Source organism: Lipotes vexillifer, unplaced genomic scaffold (genome assembly GCF_000442215.2).
Source record: "Lipotes vexillifer unplaced genomic scaffold, Lipotes_vexillifer_v1.1 scaffold297, whole genome shotgun sequence".
NCBI lineage: Eukaryota > Metazoa > Chordata > Mammalia > Artiodactyla > Lipotidae > Lipotes > Lipotes vexillifer.
The window spans coordinates 329,048-354,065 of NW_006772098.1; the positions used below are offsets into that span (position 1 = coordinate 329,048).

Here is a 25,018-nt window from a genome sequence, read left to right on the forward strand (position 1 = left end):
CACTATTATGGCACATATACACTTTATTACAGAGTTAGTGCTATCATGAAAAGTAGCCAAACAGAGCAAAGGATAAAACCAAATGCCAAGATGCTTTACAGTTTTAGAAACAGAAAATGATAGATATTCAATAGTCTGTCAAAAGGTAATAACAGTTTCCCTTTGCTTACAAGACTGTGATCTATGGGAAAGAAGTAGATGAAAAAAAAAATAGCAAGGGAAGGTAGGGAAACAAGTGAAAGATATGTTACTTTAATGATTTATGTATTAAAGTCAAAAAATAATTTGACTGAATGATAAATGAAACACTAGACACTTGATCAGTTGCTAAAGACTAGGTAAAAAAATACAAACTTAGAGGTAGTCTAGTGAATAAGTCAGAATAATGTTCTAACATTTTATCTTTGGATGAAAAGTCTTATATGTCCAGAAATAGAAAACTGAATACAACAGAATCAGAATTTAGGCCAGTCATTCTGTAGTTCATTCAAAGTATTTCTGTATTAGCTCTTGGAAATCAATCACTTTGCAGATTTGTACCCCAGAATTAACTTAATCATGTTCTGCAAACTGCTTAACGTAGTTATTTCAGCATCCCTTCGATGAAAACCCCAACTTCCAACTCAAGCATGCAGCCTTTCAGAATCCAAGTTTAGTAGACTTCCTAGCAACAAGAAGAAATGACAAACAAAGTGCCACCTGCATGACAAAACAATGCTGTCTGGAGTGTCAATACTTTAAATATCATTAGCAATTAAGAACTTACATTCGAATATATTTTTAAAAGAAACTTAATTTTATCAAAGGAAAGAACCTTCAGAGGAACCAAGAGAGAATGCAGTTTTTGGTACTCTGATACATCTCAGTCAACAAATTTTAAATAATAAAATCAATCACAGGATTTTAGAGCTTGAAATAATTTTAACGTCTGCAGTGTAGCAGAATGGTACAACTCAATTTGCTAAATTGAGCTGAATCTGGTTGAAGATTTCACTTCTCAATTAAAAGTCTTTGCCATTGATTCAACTTGCAAACCTTTTTCAGCCAGCCCTAAATATAATTTTAACCAGTTTGCATCTTGAAGACATTTACATTTCTATTTAGTTGGTGAGTGTCATTTGGAAGCAACTAATTAAATGCCAAAGAAGGCATTCAATAGCTGTACCGCTAAAATACATAGCTAGGTAATTCCTTAAAAATGCGACTCTTAAAAAAGCTTTTGCCAGAATTTGAAAACACAAGGAAGGTGTAGTTTTAAGTGCTTATAACCATTATCCACAGAAATACATATATTTAAAGAATACTTTCTAGGAACCCCTTAATGGAGAATTAAACCTGAATTTCTCGAGAAACCTAGAAGGTTGAAAGAATTTAGTTTTTGATCATAAACACAGAGTAGCCCTGTAGTTTGCAGAACACATGCCAGTGCTTCAGACACGACTCAATGACACAGGAGAATGAATGCACTGTTTTTCAAAGAAAGGTTAAAATGGAAACTAATGCATAATTACACGGGAAGAGGAAATTTCATTTCCAAATACTTCTAAGTATAATCAGTTATAGTAGGTGTGAGTAAAACTCCTTACAGCGGCATCTCCCCTGTGAAGCTTCTAAGAGGCCTCAACTGCAAGGGAGCAGCCATGCTGTGAGGCCGCTGAGGACCTGGGATCCACATCCAGACTAAATAAATTCACATCCCAGCTCTGCCACGTACTAGCCAGGTAAACTTACTTTTCTGTACCTTCGTTTCCTCAGCTATAAAATGGAAATACAAACAGGACCAATTACAGGGGTATTGTGTGAATTAAATGAGTTAATATACGTACAGCATTTGGAACTGTGCTTGGAACATAGGAAAGTGTGTCTTTCATCTTCTTTTCTCTTTTCTTCCCCCCTCCTCCCCCCCTCCTTCTCCTCCTTCATTTCTTCCTCCTACTTCCTCCTCCTCCTCTCCAGTCCTTCACATAAATAAGGGAGCAGAAATGATACTTAATTAGACATCTGTATTACTCGAAACTTAATATTATAAACATGCGAGTAGGAATATTTCAGTTGGAGATAAAATGCTATCTTTATACTTGTTCTGCGGAGTTTTTGTATTCAGCCATTTACCATGGTAAATCAATGCCATATCTTACTAAGGGGACTTGCACTCCTTAGGAATCATTCTCTTTTTAAAGATTTTTTCAGTTTCTTTTCTCCAAACTATCTACAGAGCCTAGAATTTTCACTCAACCCTGAAGGCTAATAAAACTTCTCCAATCAAACGACTAGCTTGAAATGTGCAGAGGCTCTACCTAGACCTAATCTAAATGTAGCAGGAAACACAATGCATAACTGAGATTTATCAAGAGTGATTTAGCAGACTGGAGCTCAGTTTGCGTCCTGTGAATGAGAATCCCTGTCGTGTTCCTTTGGTGTCCAGCTGCACAGAAGCATTTTATGTTTTCATATCAAAGCTGAAGGAAAATCTCCTGGAAAGTGAATATATAATCGTGTCAGCTATGGATTCCACTAAGAAAATCAACTACTTTAACTCAAAGAAATATCCCAGGAAGACTCAGAGCCAAGGTGATCCAATATCTAAAGAAGATGATGTATGTAAAGGCAGTGTCTAGCTACACATTGACTGCTTTGAAAAATGTCACCCTCTTTTCTAGAAAATACAGACCTCTAAATTAAAATGGTTTTAAGAACAAACAGCCAATTAAATCGAGAAAGAAAGTGTGCTGAGTTTCTTTGCAATAATACATAGCAATTTATAAAAATGTCTTAGCTTGCACTGAAAAACATTCTCAATAAATGTGAGAAAACATTTAAATTAGGCATCCTTTTTCATTATCACCTCAGTCTTGCAAAAACGTTAAGCTGGAGGGGGGAGAAGGAGAATGATGCTGAATTCTGTTTTCGTTTTAATTAACGAACAAAGTTGGATTTAAATTGGCAAAATCCTTCCTGCATCTCCGTACTCCGTAAAACAAAAAGCAATGACAGCAGGTTATCTTAATAAAGTTGCTGTAAAAAGTAATGTGTGATATCCCTTAAGTACTCTTCGACAGGAACATTTGTCTTAACACTGGTCAGGTTGGTCTGCTCTAACTGCACTTTTAGGAAAAGTGCTTTATAAACAAACCTAGCTGTGAAAAGAGTTCCAATGTATAGACATGTTTAAGTCTTATTGTGATAGTTTGGAATTCTGATGGGTACCTGCTGCATATTAATGATCTAAATATCACCTGAAAATCCAACAGTCAACTTTTCTAGTATGACCGAAAAGAGGAAACGTCCTCCATTTCAATCTTGGAATTTACTTAACTTGATGTCTCAGCATCATAAGATAGTTTTAATGTATTGCATTAAGAAAATCTTCAAAGTTTTATGATTCCTTGCTGCATTAAACAAAACTAGGAATTTTCCTTGGGATAGCTGGTAATATTCTAGAAAACTATTTTGCAAAATGTATTCCACAAAACATTAAGTCATTGAGACGCTATTTGTAAAAAGCTTTTATGACCAAATAGCAGAGAAATGCCAGGTACTAAATCTTTATTACCATCTTGAAATTTCTTTAGAATCTATGCTCTCTGAAAGCAGGGAATTTGTCTAAACCTTTTTCACCACCATAGCAGCCAGCATGTAACAATCCCTTGCAATTAGCAGGCACTAGGCAGGAATAAATGAATGAATTCACGAACGAACAGTAAAAGTTTTAAACAGTTTTCCAGAAAATAAATCTCTTTCATTTTCTTTTCACCCAGAGTATCTCATACCTATTTGATCACATGAATCCTTTGTTCTTTCTGTTAGCATTATGGAATATTTTAGTCATATTAAAGAAAAAAAAAGAAAAGACAGCAGGAGAATAATATAACAAACACACATGTAACCACTACCCATGTTAAGAATTAAATGTAACAAATACAACAGAAGCCTCTGGGTACCCCTCCTCCATTTCATTCATCTCATACTATATACCCTCTCTCAAAATGAGGTAACCCCGACATGAGGACTTAGGTTCACTAACGTCCTGCTCTGAGAAATTTTGAACTAGGGGATTGCTAAAGTCCCTTCAAGCACCAAGATTTTATTTCTAGCGTGTATATGTGGCAAACGGTCATCTGTGAAGCTATCCACTTACTGCATTAATACAATAATGAATAAGAAATTAATGAAATAAAACACTTTGCTACAGAAGCAAGACAAGGGACAAACGATGTAATAATGATATACATGAAGAGGCTAAGCAGCTTCTCTTTTAAGTGGACTGATCTAAAGATATAGATATACATATATAGTAACCTAAGAAAACACAGAAGTAATTGTTACTTGACCTAGACTGAGTAATTTAGGAACTATTCTCTACAGTTACAGAGAAAAACATCCCTAGCAATGTATATGTTGGATTCTGACTTAGGATTTCATCTGGGGCTGCAAAAGTGAAATTGTGTCTAGGTCAGTGTCACAGTGTACCCACGTTTACGTAAGAGATGCTGCTAAGAAGAGGAAATCCCCTTCCTGAGCTGAATAAACAATTACTAATAACACATCTCTTTTATGAAATCCAGCATTCTATGATAAAGCCGCACATATAAACATGAACTAACATAATTTAATAGGAAAAGAACTATTTTTAAGTTTTTAGTCAATATCTTTCAAAGCCTTGATAGTCACATGTGCAACTAATAAACCTAGGACTACAGCAACAAGGCATAGCAAGACGTGCGGATAAATTTTCACTTTATAATTGGTCATTGGTGTCTTGTAGTTTTACAGGCAAATACAAAGATTAGAATTTCATTCCACTATTGAAACAATTTGACTTTTCAAGGCAACCGCTGAATTCTTCCTATGTTACATACCAACAGGGAAAGAAATATAACCTTACTCTATATTTAGAAGTCCACAAGTCCCTTCCATATTTAAATAGATGAAATAGATTAGTATCTAAACATTTTTATAAAAGAAAAATATCAGTTCCTACCTCCATTATCTTTTAGATGTAGAGCTATCTTGGTATCATCTGGAAGAGAAAAGTCAAAGTTATAACAGAAAAAATTTTACGGTGCACAAATCTTAAGACCAGTAATTGTCTACTAATGCCTTAACTATAACAGGACTAGCTCCTGATATTTTACTGAGTAAATTTCTAGGGCAGTGAGAGCAGGTCTTAGGTTATATGATGTAATACTAAACTTTCTTACTGAAATTGCAAGGTGGAGACTTCAGCAAATTATTATATGACTCTTAAGAGCTGTGAGAAGAGTACACTGTTATAATTTTAACTTAAAATACATTTATTTTAATTTTCTAAAATGACTTATTGTAATTAGACTCTACAGTCTTTATTTATTTTAAAAATCAAGATCAAGAAAATTCCGAGTTAATTGGAATAGTAAATATTCGTCTGTATTTACAAATTCAACTTCAAAAGTTAAATGCTTACTTATTGCTAACAAATATGACCAAAATCATATACGAAAAGATCTTGTCCTATGTGAACAAAATGTAGAATGTGCTTTTTTATATTTCAGTGGTATATTTCATTCTAAAGGACAGGATTCAAATTACAAAAATACTTTTCTCGGGCTATATAACAACTCACAATAAGATGGATTAAAATATAACATTGGTTTTAAAAGCAATAAAATATATTTAGCAGCTAGCTATCCTCCACCTCACTTTATCACTTTATTCCAGTTAACTTTTAATATCCAATTAAATTTCAGTGAAAAGACTCAAGTTTAATTTAATATCTTATTTAAATGAAAGCAAGGTTTATGAAAGTAAACAAATAAGACCATGTTTTCCCCCTTAAAGCTTACTCTTGGCCAAGTGGTCTCACATTTCTCCCTAGCGGTACCTTTCAGAATCGATGGTTAACAAATGTAGGCTAATATACCTTCTTCCCCCAATGAGTTGTGCTCATGAATTAATGTTCTTTAGTATTTTTGCCTTTCCTGGTAAAGGAAATGTTTTTCAAGTACAATTTCTGTGTCATACACAGTGCCTCTCTACAGGTTATAGACCAGCATATTTTATTGACTGTATCCAGGCAAATATTAATAGAATTGCATATAAGTAGGATTACCTACTGTTCAGAATCCAAAATCAATGGACATTTCCTGTGCATTTTGCCTTTCTATCCTGTGACTAAAACGTTGATTGCCGTTATTACAAAGTTTAGCAATATGAAAGGAAGTCTTTATTTCTTTTCTAAGGAGGACTAGTAGCCAGGATCACTCTGAAAGACTAAATCTCAATAAAAGGCATCCATACATTAACAAAAACCCGGCACATATTTTTATTCCATAATAATCTTGTCTTTTCCCTTTCAGACATCCCTACGAAATCCAGTTTGCTAAAGAATAACTTTCTCCCCGGAGAGCTTCTCCAGTGCATGTCAACACAGTGAGTTCTCCCTCCTTCAGTAATAAAGCAAAAGTATCTCCAGGGCACCTTCTGTGGGCAGGCTGGTGGGCAGCCGGGGTGTCGCTGCTCTTCTGGTGGTCGTCAGGACCCTGAATTGTGTGCTTGTTGCTCGTATGGTGGTGGTTTGAGTAGAACGTTCCACTGGCTCTGTGGTGTCACAGAGCTTCTCTTTTGACTGATAAGAGAAACAAAGGGGAAGACAATTTGAGTGATCATACATATGTTTTAAAATTATGTCAAAGAAGTTGGGCTGTAAAGCACAAAAGCCTCTCAAATAAAGATGAGGAATGCATTATTTTTGTACAGGACTATAGTTATAGATTTTACTAACGTATAAAGTATATAAAATAGACAAGAGAAAACAATTGAATGTTAGAAAGCATTTCCATCTTTAGATATTTGGATTCCATCATTTCTGTGGTTAACCTTTCAGATTACTGTTTATCTTAACCTAAATTTTATATCAGTATATTTATAAAAGACATGATGGGAAACGTTCACACTAGAAGAAAAACATTCACATAAAGATAAGGTTTAAAACATGCTTACGTGTGTGAAGAGAGAATGTGTTCCATTCACATGAAATTGGTAATGCTAAATTTTAAAAATGTGGTAACTGCTCCATACAACTTTATTGTTTGAAAAATAATCCACCACAGGATGAATGGATATTTAAAATTAAAATTTTGTTTTCCTTTATGAAATATTCAAAACCACTCAAGCAAAGGATTGAACAGCACTCAGGTAATCACTTAGTCTATCTTCTCCTTAGCAGAGCTACATGAGGAAAAGGTGCGTATTGTATTGTTCATTTATAGCCCACAAGAATAAATAATATGACATTTACCAGTAACAATCTCCAACATGCAAACTTTCATGGTTTAGAAGTTGGCGTTTCTCCCTACCTCTTTGTGCTTCAAAGGACTCCATCCCTCTGGTGGGCCTTGAGTAGAAGATAGCTATTCTGTACATGGATGGTACTTACCCACATCTGAAAATTATTATTGAATAAATACCTTTCTTAAACTTCTCTTGTCATTAGTGAAGTCATTAGTGTCATTAGTGAATTCACCATACTGCTGGCTCAGGAAATGCTCCCAAGATGGCTTCCTTGTCACTTAGTAAATATGATACAGCTTATTCCCTCCTTCAACATCCTAGCGACCCATTCAATTCCCCAAACTTTAGTTCCTGCATCTTCTCAGCTCAGTGATCTCATGATCTCCTGCTTGACTCCACTTTAGTTATCATCCCCGTACCCTGGACCTTCTCTGTGCTTGGGAATGCTTTAGTTCTGAAATCATAAATTCAGTTATCCTATTTTCAGTCTATCCATGTAGCTGTTCACTCACATACGTCTTATCCTGTGATTATGTAGAAAGCCCAAGCACAATGATTTTCTCCCATTAGTCTCCTTTTTTCCATCACTTCAACCTCTCTTTTCAATACCTTTAAGCATGTTGCCCTTTTTTTTTTTTCCACAACACCTTCTTAGAAAATCTGCAGTACTGAATATAGTAAAAACGCTGCCTTTTCCATGCCTGAGCTGGAGAATAATCCTATAGCCTCCCACTGGGAGCTCCACAAACTTACTTCCTGCATGCCCAGCGGGGGCCTTCTGTGCTGCCTGGCAATACTGCCCTGCTTCGCTAATCTCCTCTCAAATTATCCTCTGCATCAATTTCAAACCCTCTCCACTCTACTTAGAACTGCCATCCCATAATGCCTCTACCAATTTTATCCTTGGGCTCACTTTTTATTTCTTTGATAAGAGTCATCAGCAAGAATTCTTTAAATTTATTTACAAATCACCATCCTTACTTGAACCTGAACTGACCTGCCCTTCCTCCTTCTGTTAGGATGGATGGGGTCTATGGTATACAGCTGTTCTCTCATCTCTACTCTGGCCCAGCTCAGCCCACCTTCTCAGGTATTGTGAACCTGCTCATCTGACCCCCTCCTTGCTCTTCAATATTTCATCTCTAATTCCCTCCTGCCTTGTTATCGGCAGCACTTAAACATACTCAAGCATGTCCAATCTTATTTTAAAAACTCTGTCTTCATTCTTCTCCACGTGCACCCCAACATCATCCTGCTTTTCCTTCCATTCAGTCAGAATTCCAGAAAGACTGATCAGCCTAGGGCTTCTCAGACTCCCACAAGCTTGTTTTTACCCAATCCAACTTAATTGAAACTCTCATACCAATGTTTTTAACTATCTCCTTATCTACTAAATCTTCCATGTACACTCTTGCTATCTCATTAGCGTTAGGCACAGCCTGTCCACTTTCTAATCTTGGATTCTGTGACACACACTCATCAGTTTTCTGATACCTGTCTAACAAGTCCATCTCCATTTCTTTCTGCCCCTTAAGTGTTGGTGGTTTTTATGCATCTTTCCTGGCCTGTCTTTGCTCTGTATGCACCGTCACTATCCATGTCCTCCATGCCTATGATTTCAGTGAACATCTTTGTGCTAATTATGCATAAATCTCTATCTTCAGTCTGCATTCTTCTCTTGAATTTTAGGCCCAAATATTCATCTGTTGGCTTACACGCATGTGGATATCACAGACATCTCAGGCTCAGTAAGTCTAAGATGGAACTTGTCACACATTATTCTCCTCCTGTGGTTCTATTCTCAAAAACATTATTATTAATCACCGTAATGTTTAAGCTAAAATCCCGAACTTGTTTTGCTTATGGCAGTAAAGGCAGACTACAGACCTTAAACGGTCCTCCTGTCACAATACAAGTGGATTCTGGATAAAACACGAATTTTAAAGCATTACTAGGATTTTCGGGAAGTAAAGAAAATCTCTGAGGGGGCCTTTCTTTTGCCTCTCCCACAAAACAGAATAAAGCAAAAGCTGTGTGCTATAAAGAAAGTAGGAACAATATACATTAGGCAAAGTAAAAACACACGGTTTGCTCTGAGGGTAAAAATGTCAAAAATTAATTATGCTCTAAGGAGATCAAGCCTTCTACCAGCAAGAGATGAGGGAGATAAATCCAAACCTCTCATCCCCATATTAAGGCAGGAACACATGGTGTCCCCTGAGGCCCTCAGGTTCCCATCATCAAAACTACTTTGGTGAAAGCATCACCTATTTACATGCTAGGGATTCCCATGGAATGAGATCAAACAAATGCACTTCTAATGAAAGGACCCAGAAACACAGAAAGAGAAAGAGTAGTCTGACAAAGAGCCAGGAAAAACAACAACATAATTAGACTAGCAAAATGTTTTACATAGTAGGGGCATCAAATATGGGATATATAAAAACTACATATGAAATATTTAAAGAAATGAAAAGAAAAATTTAAAAATGAACTAGTATCACAGACTATAAAAATGACTTGGCGGGGCTTCCCTGGTGGCGCTGTGGTTGAGAGTCCGCCTGCCAATGCAGGGGACACGGGTTTGTGCCCCGGTCTGGGAGGATCCCACATGCCGCGGAGCGGCTGGGCCCGTGAGCCATGGCCGCTCAGCCTGCGCGACCAGAGCCTGTGCTCTGCAATGGGAGAGGCCACAACAGTGAGAGGCCCGCGTACCTCAAAAGAAAAAAAAAAAAGTGACTTGGCAGGTTTAATAAAGATTTAAATTTTAGAAATGAAAAATATATTTGTGAAATTACTACCTTAATGGACAGGTTCAACAGCAGATTAAACAAAAGGAAGAGAGAATTAATAAACTGGCAAATAGATCTGAAGGAATCCCCCAGGATACAGCATAGAGAAATAAGAAAATAGATGATATAAAGGAGAGGTTAAAAGATACAAGGAAATGATGAGAAGGTCCTACCTCCAAAGAGCTCAGAAGGTAAAAATAAAGAGAATGAAGACAGTCTGACTGAAGAGTATATTTATCACATGTCCAGAATTGTCACCATAATCTTCTTTGCTGTAAATATCTTTGTCACATGCATTTTTGCTGAAAATATTTTTGCCACATAACTAATTGTCTGTAAGGCAATTTTGCCATAAAAGATAAAATAATTGGCTGATGGTTTGGTTTGATATACACAATACAAAAATCATGACAGATGGTGATGATCTGCCCCAAGAGTTGGTTTCTTCTTTTGAAACACACTACATGGGAGGAGAAAGAGGCCGAGGGCCTTGAAGGCACAGAAGTGAAACCATGTTTCCCACAGAACTTTGTAATGTCTGTCAATGGACATATGACAAAATGCTAAGAACAAACAACAGTGCAGAGGCTTTCACAACACAGTACAAAGCTCAGTTATAAACATGCATCCCAGTATTTGGAAATTAATACCTTTCTTAAAGAAGGAAGAAATTTTAGTGAAAATAACATTGGGATGCTGAACAAGGAGACAAATCAATAAACAACAAAAAAAAGTGTAATATGATGAACAAAAGACTTGGAAGGCAAGTGCTTAGGTACAACCCACAGAATAAAGTCAGTTATTTGCACAGTATTGTCATGAGTCTACACGCACGTTAAATGTATTCAGATATTTTGTATTTTGCAATAAAGTCTTTTTAATTTTGTAATTCATTTTTCATGTTTCATTATGTCCTTTCTAACGTCTCTCTTTTAGTTTTCGTTGTTTTATCTTTTACAGCAAAATTGTCTTATGGCCAATTACTTATGCAGCAAAAATGCTTGTGGCAAAGATGTTTATGGTAAAGAAGCTTAGGATGGAAATACCTAGAACCCATTTATCAAACTTCATACCCAAGCAGTAAGAAGACACACATCCTTATTGAGCACATGTAGATCATTTGTACAAATTACTCATTCACTATTCCATTAAAAGTTCCAACCAATTTTAAAGAATCAGTATCATATAGAATGTGACCTCTGACAATTCAATTAGGTAAGAAATCAATAATAAAAAGGTGAAATTTAAAATGGAGAAAAGACAGCCTCTTCAATAAGTGGTGCTGGGAAAACTGGACAGCTACATGTAAAAGAATGAAATTAGAACACTCCCTAACACCTTACACAAAAATAAACTCCAAATGGATTAAAGACCTAAATGTAAGACCAGACACTATAAAGCTCTTAGAGGAAAACATAGGAAAAACACTCTTTGACATAAACCACAGCAAGATCTTTTCTGACCCACCTCCTAGAGTAATGAAAATAAAAACAAAAGTAAACAAATGGGACCTAATGAAACTTCAAAGCTTTTGCACAGCAAAGGAAACCATAAACAAGATGAAAAGACAACCCTCAGAATGGGAGAAAATATTTGCAAATGAAACAACAGACAAAGGATTAATCTCCAAAATATACAAACAACTCATGGGGCTCAGTACCAAAAAAACAAACAATCCAATTAAAAAATGGGCAGAAGACCTAAATAGACATTTCACCAAAAAGACATACAGATGGCCAAGAGGCACATGAAAAGATGCTCAACATCACTAATTATTGGAGAAATGCAAATCAAAACTCAGAATGGCCATTATCAAAAAATCTAGAAACAATAAATGCTGGTAAGGGTGTGGTAAAAAGGGAACCCTCCTGCACTGTTGGTGGGAATGTAAATTGATACAGTCACTATGGAGAACAGTATGGAGGTTCCTTAAAAAACTAAAAATAGAACTACCATATGACCCAGCCATCCCACTACTGGGCATATACTCTGAGAAAACCATAATTCAAAAAGAGTCATGTACCACAATGTTCATTGCAGCACTATTTACAATAGCTAGGACATGGAAGTGACCTAAGTGTCCTTTGACAGACGAATGGATAAAGAAGATGTGGCACATATATACAATGGAACATTACTCAGCCGTAAGAAACAAAATTGAGTTATTTGTAGTGAGGTGGATAGACCTAGAGTCTTTCATACAGACTGGAGTAAGTCAGAAAGAGAAAAACAAATACCATTAACGCATATATATGGAATCTAAAAAAAAAAAAAAAAATGGTACTGATGAACCTAGTGGCAGGGCAAGAATAAAGACGTAGACATAGAGAATAGACTTGAGGACATGGGGTGGGAGGGGGAAGCTGGGACGAAGTGAGAGAGTGGCATGGACATATACACACTACCAAATGTAAAATAGATAGCTAGTGGGAAGCAGCCGCATAGCCCAGGGGAATCAGCTCGGTGAGGCTCAAGAGGGAGGGGATATGGAGATATATGTATGCATATGGCTGATTCACTTTGTTGTACAACAGAAACTAACAGAGTATTGTGAAGCAATTATACTCCAATAAAGATCTATTAAAAAATAATAATAAAATTTTAAAAATAAAGTAAAAAATAAAATAAAATTTCCATAATTCAGAAATGTGATATAATTCACAATCCAATGTAAATTCAGTAAGAGTACTGACAAGATTGATTGACTGATTGATTGATTACAGATCTTGCAAGTTGAGTCTAAAATTTATATGAAGAACAAAAGCGCCAGAGTTGTCAAAACGCTTGTGAAGATGAAAAAGTAAGGAGGTTTGTTCTATAAACAACAATATTTCTTATGAAGCTATAGTAATTAAGACAGTGTAATATACAATGTATCCATTCTTCCAAAAAGTCATTTGGATCACGTCACCCCATTAATTAAAACTCTCCAGATAGCTTTCTCTTGCCTTTAAGATAAGGCCCAAACTCCTTCAATGTTACATTTAGGGCCCTGTTTACCTCACCAGTCTCATCTCTCACCACTCTTCTTACCTTCAGTTACCCTTCAGAAGTCATGTTAAATATCATCTCCCCAAGCAAATGTTCCCTAGTCCTACTTAACAAGATCATGCACTTAGAGTTCTTTGACTGAGTGGTTTTCTAAGTGCTGTCCTTTGTTAAGTGTCTGTCTCCCCTGCTACACACATTTCTCACACTTTTACATTAGCAGTGCTTAGAGCAGTACATAATAAATGCTCATATTAGGATTTGCACTTATTGAATAAATTCATTTCACAAGATCAGAAGGAAAATTTAACACTGGTTTTAGGCACTGAAAATGGACTGGACTTGGTGACCATGTTTAGTTACCTGTAACAGAAGGATAGAATTGCTCACCATAAAGCAAGTAATGTTGACGATTTACTTACAGAATAAAAAGGAAACATTGACTATTATAGAATGTACTAGATTCTGAGCTCCTTAGGAAGAGAGGGTAAATTTTTAAAAAATTCTTTGTAAGTTTAGTGCTTAGCACAGGCCATAGAACATGATTAAATTCCCCACAAATATCTTTAGGAGGCCTTAGAATATGATGGATTCTTCTCTATAGCTTATGTTTCATGGGGGGCCCACAGTAAAGCAAGAAAATGATGACGTATGAATCACCCTCTTAATCTTTACACAGGTGTTCAATTTCAACATTTTTAACTGAGGTAACTGTGATTACAAGAAAGAAACATCAACCTGAAAACACAACTATGACTCTATCAATCTATTTTCTTTTTGAACTACTGTTGTGAAATAAGTGACATGAAATAGATAAATGAGTATTTGTCACTGTAATTCCCCCCAAACAACTGTCAAAAAGTTGATTAAAGCTGCGTTGGCAATACTGTACTTAATGTTCAAGAATATCCTGAAAGACGTATTTTTCAAGATAGTTATGAGGCATCATAAATAAAAACTGAATTAAAAATAAAGGGTCTAGTAACTAGGATTGCCTAAGGGTTCTGAAAATAGCTCTTCGGCATGGTTTGCTTTACTCAATGAGAACAGTTATAGAAGTTTTAATGGTTTTTATTCAAAATTCAAACCCTAAAACTTAACAAAGGGAGTAGAAACAAATACTTTTCTTTCTGAATTTTATAGGATATTTTTATGTGACTCTGAAATGACAGTGTAAATGCAACTCACTAAAAAATTGTAAATAGGTTAAAATCCATCCTGCAATTTTATTTACTTGCTTGAATCACTTCTTTGCATCATTGTCTCCATCATGTTTGCCTGGGACTTAACTGTTTCCATGTTAGACCACATCTACCTTCTTCTATCATGCCAATTTGCTGCAATCAATCTTTCCCCCCGTTTCATTGATTTTGTTATTTGAGCGAAAAAGATGAACAATGGCTTCCTAGATCTCAAAAAGCAGCAAATGTTTAAGAGAACTGCCCTTTGCTCACAGAGACTTAAGTCCTGGTTCTACTATTGCTGAGTCACACACCTAATTCCAGACACTCTCTCTCCACCCGCTTCCCCAACATCTCGCCTCACCCTTCCCTCTTCTCCTCTTGGTCCTATGGAGGCAATAACAGCTCTGACCTCATAGGATGGGTATGAGAATAAATTGAGATAATACATGTCGAGTTAAGCCCAACATCTGGTACATATAAGGGCTCAGTAACTGATGGCCCTTTTTATTAAATTAGATACCATTTTCATTAAGTTGTAGCAACAACACATGACAGCTTGGTCCCAACAATCTTGTCATAATAAAGCACACGTGTACCTCTTCAGGGCATCCGCTGTCCACCCAGTCCTGCCGATGGCGATCAAATCCACTGGAACATCTTCAGAGAAGGCCACGTTGCAGATCAGAAAAGAAAGTATGGGGTGCAGAGTGGGGGTAGAAATTAAAAGAAAAAGATCGGTAAGTAGTTAATTCTAAAATCTTCACAACATAAACTTTCTTCTATAGAACTGTTAGCTGGAGCAGTGGAGAAGCATTTACGGAGTTCTGCGTAACGGCCTACTCCTCAGGTAATCATATTGTTATGGTTGCACGTGGCAACAAATCACGCCACTGAGGCTCACTGCACTGGGCAGAACACCTGGATGCCCACGCAAAGGTGAGACAGTAGCTATTCTATGAAGTTGGCTTTTCTTTTCCTCATACATATGTATTTTTCATCATCACAACGTGTGGGTAAAATCTTTTGCAGGTATTTTTCAGATCTTTTTATTTGTTTTAGTTAAATTTTAAAATTTAAGACCTGCAGTCACACAAACTCTTTCCCTATTGTGCAGTAAAAGCTTAGTAACTCAGCGGGTTTGGGGTGTTCAAACCCACACATTCCAAAGAAAGAACTGGCCCTTGCCCAGCTCCTGGGAGATCACTTCTAATCCCCTGGAATATCCTGCCTGATAAAAGTGTCTTTGTATATCTTGGGTCTTGGGCTATGTTAGATCATACTAACAATATGATTTATGGTGAACGTCTGTTTTTATTCGCCTGGAGCCCTGGGCCATGTTGCATCAGTTTGACCCCTGGGGGCACTGGAGATGAGAGATAAAGTTAGTCATGCAGAATTTCGTACCTACGTGATGGCCCTCAGTAAAAATTCTGGACGGTGACGAGCTTGGATAAGCTTCCTTGAGTGGCAATACTTGGTGTGTGTTTTCACAAATAGTTGCTGGGAGAATTATGGGCCAACTCCACTGTGGGAGGATGACTGGAAGACATGCCTGGCCACTGCTGGACTCTACCCTACGTTCCTTCCCTTTGCTGATTTTATTCTGTATCCCTTTGCTGTAATAAATGGCAACCTTGAGCATAACAGCTTTGCTGAGTTCTGTGAGTCCTTGTAGTGAATCAGTGAAGTTGAGTGTGTTCCTGTGGATCGCTACCAGCGCTACGATTAGGTCATGTCTAAAAGGTCAAATTCAGCAAGCACTGGGTTGATGAGATTTTGCTCACTCCCACTCTCTTTCTTGACTCAAACCATTTTCTGCCCTCCCTACCTATCCAGCTACAGTTCATTCACTTTTCAAGACCCAAAAATTACTACCCAGAGCCAATTCGGATAAAGCTTCATCATTGCTGTGATCATCTCTCACTTTACTATTTAACTTTTCTCGTTTATATAAAATTTCATGGCTTTATGTCTTATTTACCAAACTTGATTGTGAACATTTTAAAGTTAGGGCCAGTGTTATATTTGATCATACCTAGTATATCTGACATATAATTTCTTTTTCATATTAGAAACTTTAAATATTTTTACCAGTTTATGAAAATTAAGGATTTGCACTGCCCCTGAATTTTAATATATTAATATATATACTTATATATAATATATATGAATCCATATTAATAAATATTAATCTAAATAGATATTTATCTTTTTTTCAAAATAAATGGAGGCTTTTTGTCATAGTTTCTTATAGGCTGTTCAACTTTAGTCTTTTCTTAGAGTGCTACTTTACAACTTTTTTTTTCACTTGTTTTGCAATGAATCTACACGATGATTTTTTATAAGAATCCCTGCCAGAGATCAGGTACCATGGCATGAATGAGCACAATTTAATTCAAGTGGAATGTGAAAACAGCTCGACTGTCAACAAAAAAGACCGTATTTATCATTCTGCCCGGACATGATCTGTTAGAGCTCAGCTATTTTATACCTACCATCTGTGTTGAAAAAGCTTAAGTGTGGAATAAACATCAGTGTGTGATCTGGCATCCTGAGTTTGAGAGTCCCCAGTTGGTCAAGGCTATCTCTGGTTACCCAAAGAGATTCTGCCGTTTAGAGTCCAATTCCAGATGAATTAGATGGCTGTTGCCTCTTTTTTCTTTTTCTTCCCTTCAAGTTTACTTAAATATTGAAAAGTATACTGACATTCTCTTCTGCAAGACGGGAATATATCGATTTTCTACAAAGAATATATTTTGGGAGCCATCTGACAAGTTATTAAATGCAACAGATAATTTTTAAAATGCAGTTTGTCTTTACTTACTCCATTCTAGATGTATTCAAAGCCAGTGGGAAATAGCAACTTTTAGCTTAAATTATAACAAGACAGTACCAAGTCTTAAATTTATGAGTCAATTTTATCTTAAGTAATTAGTCCCTTAAATTATTACATTAATCCCAGAGAAAAGTACAGAAACACCGCAGTTTGCTTGAGTTATTAATCTCAATTATAGTGTGTGAAATTAGGTTCTACTGAAAATATGTAATTCAATTAACTAATCCATTCATTTATTTATTCACACTGCAGCTTACTAACTGCTAGGGTGGGAAGGATTGAGAATGGCAAAACACAAATAAGGTTTGGTTTGAAAAATTCATATATTTTTGTACCTTACGGCGCCTTAAAAAATTAACACAACAGAACCCTGCCTTTTCAGCATTTTATTTCATAACCCAGTAGTTTAAATAACATCGAAAACCTATTATAAATGAAAGTGTGTGTGTGTGTGTGTGTGTGTGTGTGTGTGTGTGTGTGTTGTATAAATCATTAAGAAAAGCTACCTTTCTATTATTTCTGAATTCTAAATAAGCAAAAAATCACTTTTGAGAACACCTTCCTCTCTCCACTGAGCTGCTGTGTCGTTTTTCTAAAACATCACGACATTAACCATGTCATACTCCAGAATGTTGATTTCCAGTGTTCTCAGAGAGGCTCTCCTGACCGGGAATCACCTGGTGTTCCTGATGAAATGCAAATTCCTGGATCTAACTGGATAAGATTCTCCCACAACTTGGGCCCAGTAATTTTCACTGTAAACAGGTGCCCCAGGTGATCCTCACCACACTGAAATGGGAAAACCACTGACTTCCTGTAAGCTATGGCAATACTGCAGGCCCCTTCACACTCCACCAGCCCATCTCCTGTGCCTTATTATACCTCACTGAAAGTGTACTCTTCGAGTGTCTGCCTTTGAACACGTTATTACATATGTCTGGAATACCTTCCTTGTCTCTAATTAGTAAACCCAATTCAACTCAAGACTTCGCTCCTCCCAGCAGCATTTCCTTTTCCTCTCACCCAGAAGAGTTAGCACACCTTTTTCAATGCCCCTCAATACCAAGTGCTGGTGTTTATTATTACTTGGTTGCTTTCAAGCTTCTTGTACTCACAAGACTTTGGAGGGAACATGGTTCAAATGAAGATTCTGGGCTCAAACTGCTTGAGTTACAATTTTGGCTTGGGCACCAAATAGGTATGTGATCTTAGGCAAGTTATTTTTCCTATCTAAGCCGGTTTCCTCATCTATAAAACGAGGTAAGGGAGGTTGGGTAAGGATTAAAAGTAGACTGTTGTATAGTCAACATTTAGTAAATATCAGCTGTTTTTTAATACCTAAGGAATGTCTTTGTAGAATGTATGTAGCAAGGTTGACAACTGTTGAAAATGAGTAAGTAGGACTTCAACTGTATAGATAGGATTTAGAAAATGTTTAGGAATTAATGCTGTGTCCCATGTTAATGTGAAATGTGTTTTACACTTAAAGTCCCTTATCATCATATTCGGGAATTAGTATTACAGAATCTTGTGAGTGAAAATCTAAGTTGCTTTAAAATATGGAGCACATCTTTATTCAATATTTATAAATAGAGGTTATGTGGTTTTGTAAATATTCCTTAAGAATTGATTTCGACAGTCTGAGCTCCTAACTACAATAGATTTCCAATGTTTTTATTTTCAAGTTATTCCCTTCTTCTCACTATTATTTAATTCCAAAACAAATCATTAGAGAGCTCTACTTCAAGTTGTTAATTGTATTATTTTCCACTCAGTTTCAATGGGATGTTGATTTCAAAGCCCTCAGGAGCCATATTAAGTGAAACCCATTTAATAAGGCAGCCTAGAAAAGAACTCTCCTAGCTTGCAGCATCTATCCAATCATGAGATTAAAGGGTAAATCTCATCACAACTCTAACTTACCTGTTTTGTGGAAAGGGTTTCAGAAATAAAACTTATTTTGCAAAGGTAATATATACAGATGAAGAAAATAGAGTAAATGTTAAAATACATACACAAGGATTAAAAATGAAGTCCATGTCTTTCTACACAATTGAACATGTGTCATTTCACCAGTGAGATGAAACATCTACAAAAGAAAATTTAGGAGAAAAACTTCACAGAATCCCGAGACCCAGTTAGGAATTAGTTTGGAGATCGGGGGTCAGCATGTGTTTTTTGTAAAGAACAAGGTAGTAAATACTTTAGACTTTGTAGGCTATATAGTTTCTGTCCTAACTGCTCACCTCTGCGGGTTGTAGCTCAAAAGCAGCCACAGACAAATGCATAAAGAAATGGGTGTGGCTGCGTTTCTATAAATCTTTATTTACAAAGCCAGGAAGGGGGTCCAATTTGGCCCACTTGCTGTAGTTTCCTGACCTGTTATCTAAAAATGAAGATCTTTAAAATTCTGAAGACTAGAATACCTCATCAAAGTGTCTGATGATTCAAATGGTCCTTGCAGCCTTGGGTGTACTTATTGGCATGCTACCTTAATGGAAAAATCAATTACACATTTAGTAAGTTTTCTTGCCATCGTCTGCAAAAGTGTGAAAAATGATCCTCCAGCATCAAAAAAATGGAAAATGCTTAAAAAAGGAAGTATTTTAGAAGAGAAACAAGTATAATGATAAGCATCTGTGATTATAACTAACTAATAACATTTATTTTACCATGAGTCTGGAGTGTAAGATATGGGAAAATCAATTTGTTTTGAAATACTGAAAAAATTTCATTGGAAAGGTAGGTCATAAAATTTACAATGCTGATTACAATCATCATTATTATCAATAGAATATTAGAAAAAAATCATATCTCATTTCCCATATGGGGCATGCTTGTTCCTAATTGGCCTCAGGCATGAGATGGATGATTTTACTGCTAAAAACACTTCTCCTAAAATCAAGAAACTTGAGCTTAAAGTTTTTCAGAATTTTCATGCCTGAACCACTCAGTACAAAGAGCTCTGGGAATGACAGGTGAATTTAAGCACACAGTAAGTCTATTACAGAGACAGTACTATAGGACAAATTATGAAATTTCACATCATTATAATATGCAAGGGTATGCAGCATGTTTTCTTTTAATAAAAGCTCTTGATATTAGTTGTAGCTCAGAATCATAAATCCAATGCCAACAAGAATAGTTATCTGCAGAACGCAGGATCTTTGCTTTGGAGATGAGTTTTGGATGGAAAACTGGGGTCAAATCATCTGATATCCAATATCCAGAACCTTGTCATTTTACAGCTGTGGCACCTTGCAGAGCTGCAGGTTTTATAAAATAAAGGCTTAATTTTTCTTAATTTTTCTAGGGCAGCCCTAATATGTCTTTAAAAGTATAACACCAGGGTCTTTTATCCTTCCAATTCTTTTATCTCATTAAGAAAATTCACATCTTATTTCTCTTTCCTTCCAAACTATTGGCTAAAAAGATTTTTTTTTTCACTTTTTGGGTTTTATTTCCCCTATCTTTCAATGAAAAATATTTTCAAAAAGGAAAAAAAATTTTTCTAATTGGCTTTCCATGCTGGAGTTCTTTCTTCCTCTGAGTGTCACCTCCTGATTACAAGTCTGTTTTCAGTTTTGGAATGTGTAAGGTAGGAAAGAATTGATGCTGGGAATGAAGCTACATTATTTAGGCTTATCTGGAAATAAGCTGATCTTTTCAAAAATCATTATGATTAAAAGGCATTACTGATGTTGGCAAAATATCGTCATTTATGCACTGTTAATACTTTAAGGGAATGAAGGACATATAAAAGTAGACTTAGATATGCTATGAAATAGTGATACATAAACACAGTCAGTTATACACTGGACAATCCAGTAAACTCATTTTAGGGCCAAATAATTAGTAATGGGCTGGCGCTGTGAACTTTCAGCATGTTTTAATCAGGGAGATGCTGACTCTACCCAGATTATTAGATATCTGAGTACTTATTTTATACCTACATTAAAAAGTTTCTTAAAATACTACTTAGAAGGGGCAAGAGAATGAAGTATTCACCCATATGGAAACAGTTAAAAGCTACTTGATTCAAAAGACTTGGACTGACTTGTTGCAATACTAATCTCACAGTAAAATTCAATTGTTATCTTTGTTCTACCTAACTTTTTACATGCTGCTAGTGAACATTCAAATATGGCTCATGGAATTTTAAATGATGCAAGTTTGGCTGTGTATTGACTTAAATAATCCTTCATTACAGAGTATCATATAATCTCTGTATTTACAAGTTTAAGCCTGATGTTTGGACATGGTGGTTATTATTTTTTAAAAACCAGCAGTAGATCAAATAGTTAAATCTGAATTCCTCAACGACTTCCAGCTTTGTGCTGATTCACCTGCATGAAGGGGATGTGACTGCATTAGCAATATGAAGTATGCAATTTCAGAAACCTTCCAATTCTATCAAAAACCAGATTACTCCAAGGTAGTTTCTCAAACTTTTTGAAATAAACCATATCAAGAAATATAGTTAACATCAAGTGTTTAGACATTTATATATCTGGTTATGTGTGTATGGTTGTGTGTTTGTGTATGCTGGAACTAAGTATTTATTGTGATGTTTCTTTTTTTTTTTCTCTAAACATACAAATAAAGCACAGAGATATTTGTATTCCATTCTATTTCATTAACAAAAATGCTGGTTGCAGCCCACTGGGTAATTGATAGCATGACCCTCCTGAATTGCAACCCTCAGTTTGAATAATACCATCCTAATAGTTTAAAATTTTAATCATATTTATGCTTTAAATAGTATTGCCTGGTTTGTAAAATAATCATTTTAATAGAAAACTACAGAAAAGTATAAAAACAGAAATTAAAGTAGATAATATCCCAATGGTAAGATATTGTTAGTTTTATTTTCCAACCAATCTTTATTTAACATTTAATTATATATACTTATGTATTAATCAAATTGGAATCATAACATGTGATAACACTTTTCTACAGTTAATATGATAATCTGGGCATTTTTCCATGTCCATAAATATCCCTTGAGAGTTAATTTTTAATGACAGCATATGCTTCATTATATGGCCTGATAAAAATTTTATTGCATGCTATATAGGAAAGTTGTTAAAAGAGTAAATTCTGTGAGTTATCATAAAAAAAATTTTTTCCTTTTTTTCTTTCCTTTTTTTATATCTATATGAGAAGATGGATGTTAGCTTAACCTACTGTGGTAACCATTTCACAATATATGTAAATCAAACTATCATGCTGGAAGCCTTAAAATTATTTGGTGATGTATGTCTATTATTTCTCAATAAAACTGGAAAAAATTATTCAACTTTTATATGAGCACACGTATGTTATTTTAACCCTTATAAAAATACATACCACCATTCTTTTTGCAACTTGATGGATTAAAAGTGACAGTCATGCTTTAATTAGCATTTCTTTATTACAGGTGAGGTGAAATGTTAAACCATGTTTATTGATAATTCATATGTCTGTCTATATCTTTGAGTGTATATTCATTTCTTTTACTCATTTTATTCAATTGGGCTATTCTTTTTTTATAGTGTGTCTATAAAATAAGGCATTAAATTTCTGTTAAATATATCATCTGTCTGTAATTTGCCATTCAATTCTAAATGATTTTTTTTTTTTTTTTTGCCATACAGTTGTTTGTATCTTTATACTGTGAAGTTTTTCAACATTTCTTTGCCTTTTGCTCAGAGAGGCCTCCGTTACATTGGCGTTAAGTAAAATTTGCCATAATCTCTCCTAGTTAGTTCATTATTTCATTCTTTACTTTCAATTCTTTAATCTACTCTAAATTTATTGTGGTATATGGCATGATACTAGAGCCAAATCTAAAGAGACAAATTTTATTCAGATTGATGGCTAAGAGTGCCAGGATCTCTTAGCCATCCTTGAATAAGAGATCTTTATCCATCGTTTGGAATTGCATGTTTAATCACATAATAAACTCATATGCTAAGGTCTATTTCTGAAATTGTATAATCTTCCATCGATGGCCTTGTTTCTTCTTGTACAATTCCTATAATGATTTCATTATTATAGTTTTATCTAATGATTTATCTAAACTTAGTTTAAGTCTGCCTTCATTGAACTTATTTTATAATTTTTTCTTGAGTTGTCTCACTCTTTATTCTTCTCTGTGATTTTTATAATTATATTCTGATGTCCAAATAATAATGTTATTGATGGAATTGATGTGGAAGTAATTGACATCTTAATATAGTCTAGCTTTCCATCCATTAAAATGTTTATTCAGGTCTTCTTTTAAGTGCCTCATCAAACTTTCATTATTTTCTTTATATGGAACCTATACATTATTAAGTTTGTTAGAAACTATTTTATCTATTTTTGCTATTGTTAAGGAGCTTTAACCATTGCATTCTCTAAATGGTTATTTCTGACATGGAAAGCTATTGACTTCTGTGTATTTTGTATCTGATTCCTTTACTTACAAATAATAACTTTGCTTCTCCTTTCCAATAGTCATGTCTCTTGTTTCTTTTCTCTGTGTGTTAACCAGAGTTATAGAATTCTGGTACATAACAGTGGGAATCATACCCATGCCTTCTTCCTTGTTTTAATGGCAATGTCTCTGCCATTTTTTCCACTGTTTGAAATAATATTTGTTATCATGTTAATATGCATATTTCTATTTCAGTCTGCTAACATTTTTACTTAGAAAAAAATGTTGGATTTTATTAAATATATTCCCATCTATCAAGATGACTAAATGATTTTCAATACCAGTGCTATAAATGGCATTAATAGATTTCTTGAAACCAAACCATGTTTGTATTCATGGAGTAAATTCATTATTTGGCCATGTTTTAATTAGTTTGACTTTGTTAACTATAATGCAATATCTCTATGAATAATCTATAGCTAATACCCTACATAACGATGAAAGACTGAATGTTTTTCTCCTAAAATTAGAAACAAGACAAAATGGCTACTCTCACTACTTCTAATCAGCATCGTACTGTACAGTTTGAAGAGGCAAAGTTAGAACCCAAGAAAGTGAAGCTTTGGCAAAATAATCAAATCATTAACAGCTTCCTGCCTCGCATCTTCCTTGTATGAATGTAAAGTAAATTAAGTCAACTCATAGCTTGATTAAGTGGCAAAAACAAGGCAGCCACAGCAGACTTTAGAAGAATTACTGAACTGCTGAGACTTATAACAACCCTCATTAGAGATACAAAGTAATATTTGTTATGATGTTGGAAACCTGAAAAGCTAATGACTTCAATACTACAATGACAAAGTCAGCTAGAACCCAAAGGATACCTTAGGGTTTAATGTTCAGAGATAAATGGGTAAACTTTTTGACTAGGGTGGAAATCATAAGCTACTAAAAAGACAAAAATTGCAGGTATTCCGCTTTTTGAGACACTGGGATTCGTATATATCACCAAACGAAACCAGACATCTCTGGTCATTGAGCCATCTGTCAATATAGTCAGCTTAAGAAATGATCTGCTCTAGGATTTCCAGAAGAGGGTAGCTGCTGGGGCTTAGGTGAAACTGAGACACAAACAACAACAAAGACTCAGCATTTTCATTTGCTTCCTACCAACTCCTTTTCAAATTTCTAACATACTTAGTTTGCTTGCCTTCTGTTTTATTGAAGCCCCTTTTACCATTCCGTCTGACTCACCTCTTCTATGAGACAACCCAGGCTGTGCTCCCAGGGAAGGGTCCTCTCATGGAGGATTATCCTTCTCCCAAGTGCAACCTCCAATCAAGGTTACAGTGCCCAGGGGCTTCCCTGGTGGCGCAGTGGTTGAGAGTCCGCCTGCCGATGCAGGGGACACGGGTTTGTGCCCCGGTCCGGGAGGATCCCACATGCCGCGGAGCGGCTGGGCCCGTGAGCCATGGCCGCTGAGCCTGCACATCCGGAGCCTGTGCTCCGCAACGGGAGAGGCCACAACAGTGAGAGGCCCACGTACGGC

The 25,018-nt window shown here is 35.7% G+C and overlaps 1 protein-coding gene across 3 annotated transcripts in view; it reads right to left on the reverse strand.

Moving 5' to 3' along the window:
• Positions 1-25,018, reverse strand: part of PLXDC2 (plexin domain containing 2) — a 413,295-nt gene that overhangs the window by 54,844 nt on the left and 333,433 nt on the right. For 2 of the 3 annotated variants that reach the window (XM_007447296.1, XM_007447297.1), the window contains 3 exons: positions 14,830-14,890; positions 6,457-6,604; positions 4,982-5,020 (listed from right to left, as the gene is read on the reverse strand). In XM_007447296.1, coding sequence (XP_007447358.1) covers positions 4,982-5,020; positions 6,457-6,604; positions 14,830-14,890 — 248 coding nt within the window. Of the gene's footprint in view, positions 1-4,981; positions 5,021-6,456; positions 6,605-14,823; positions 14,891-25,018 lie in introns of all 3 variants that reach the window. The other variant, XM_007447295.1, reaches the window with a different exon arrangement.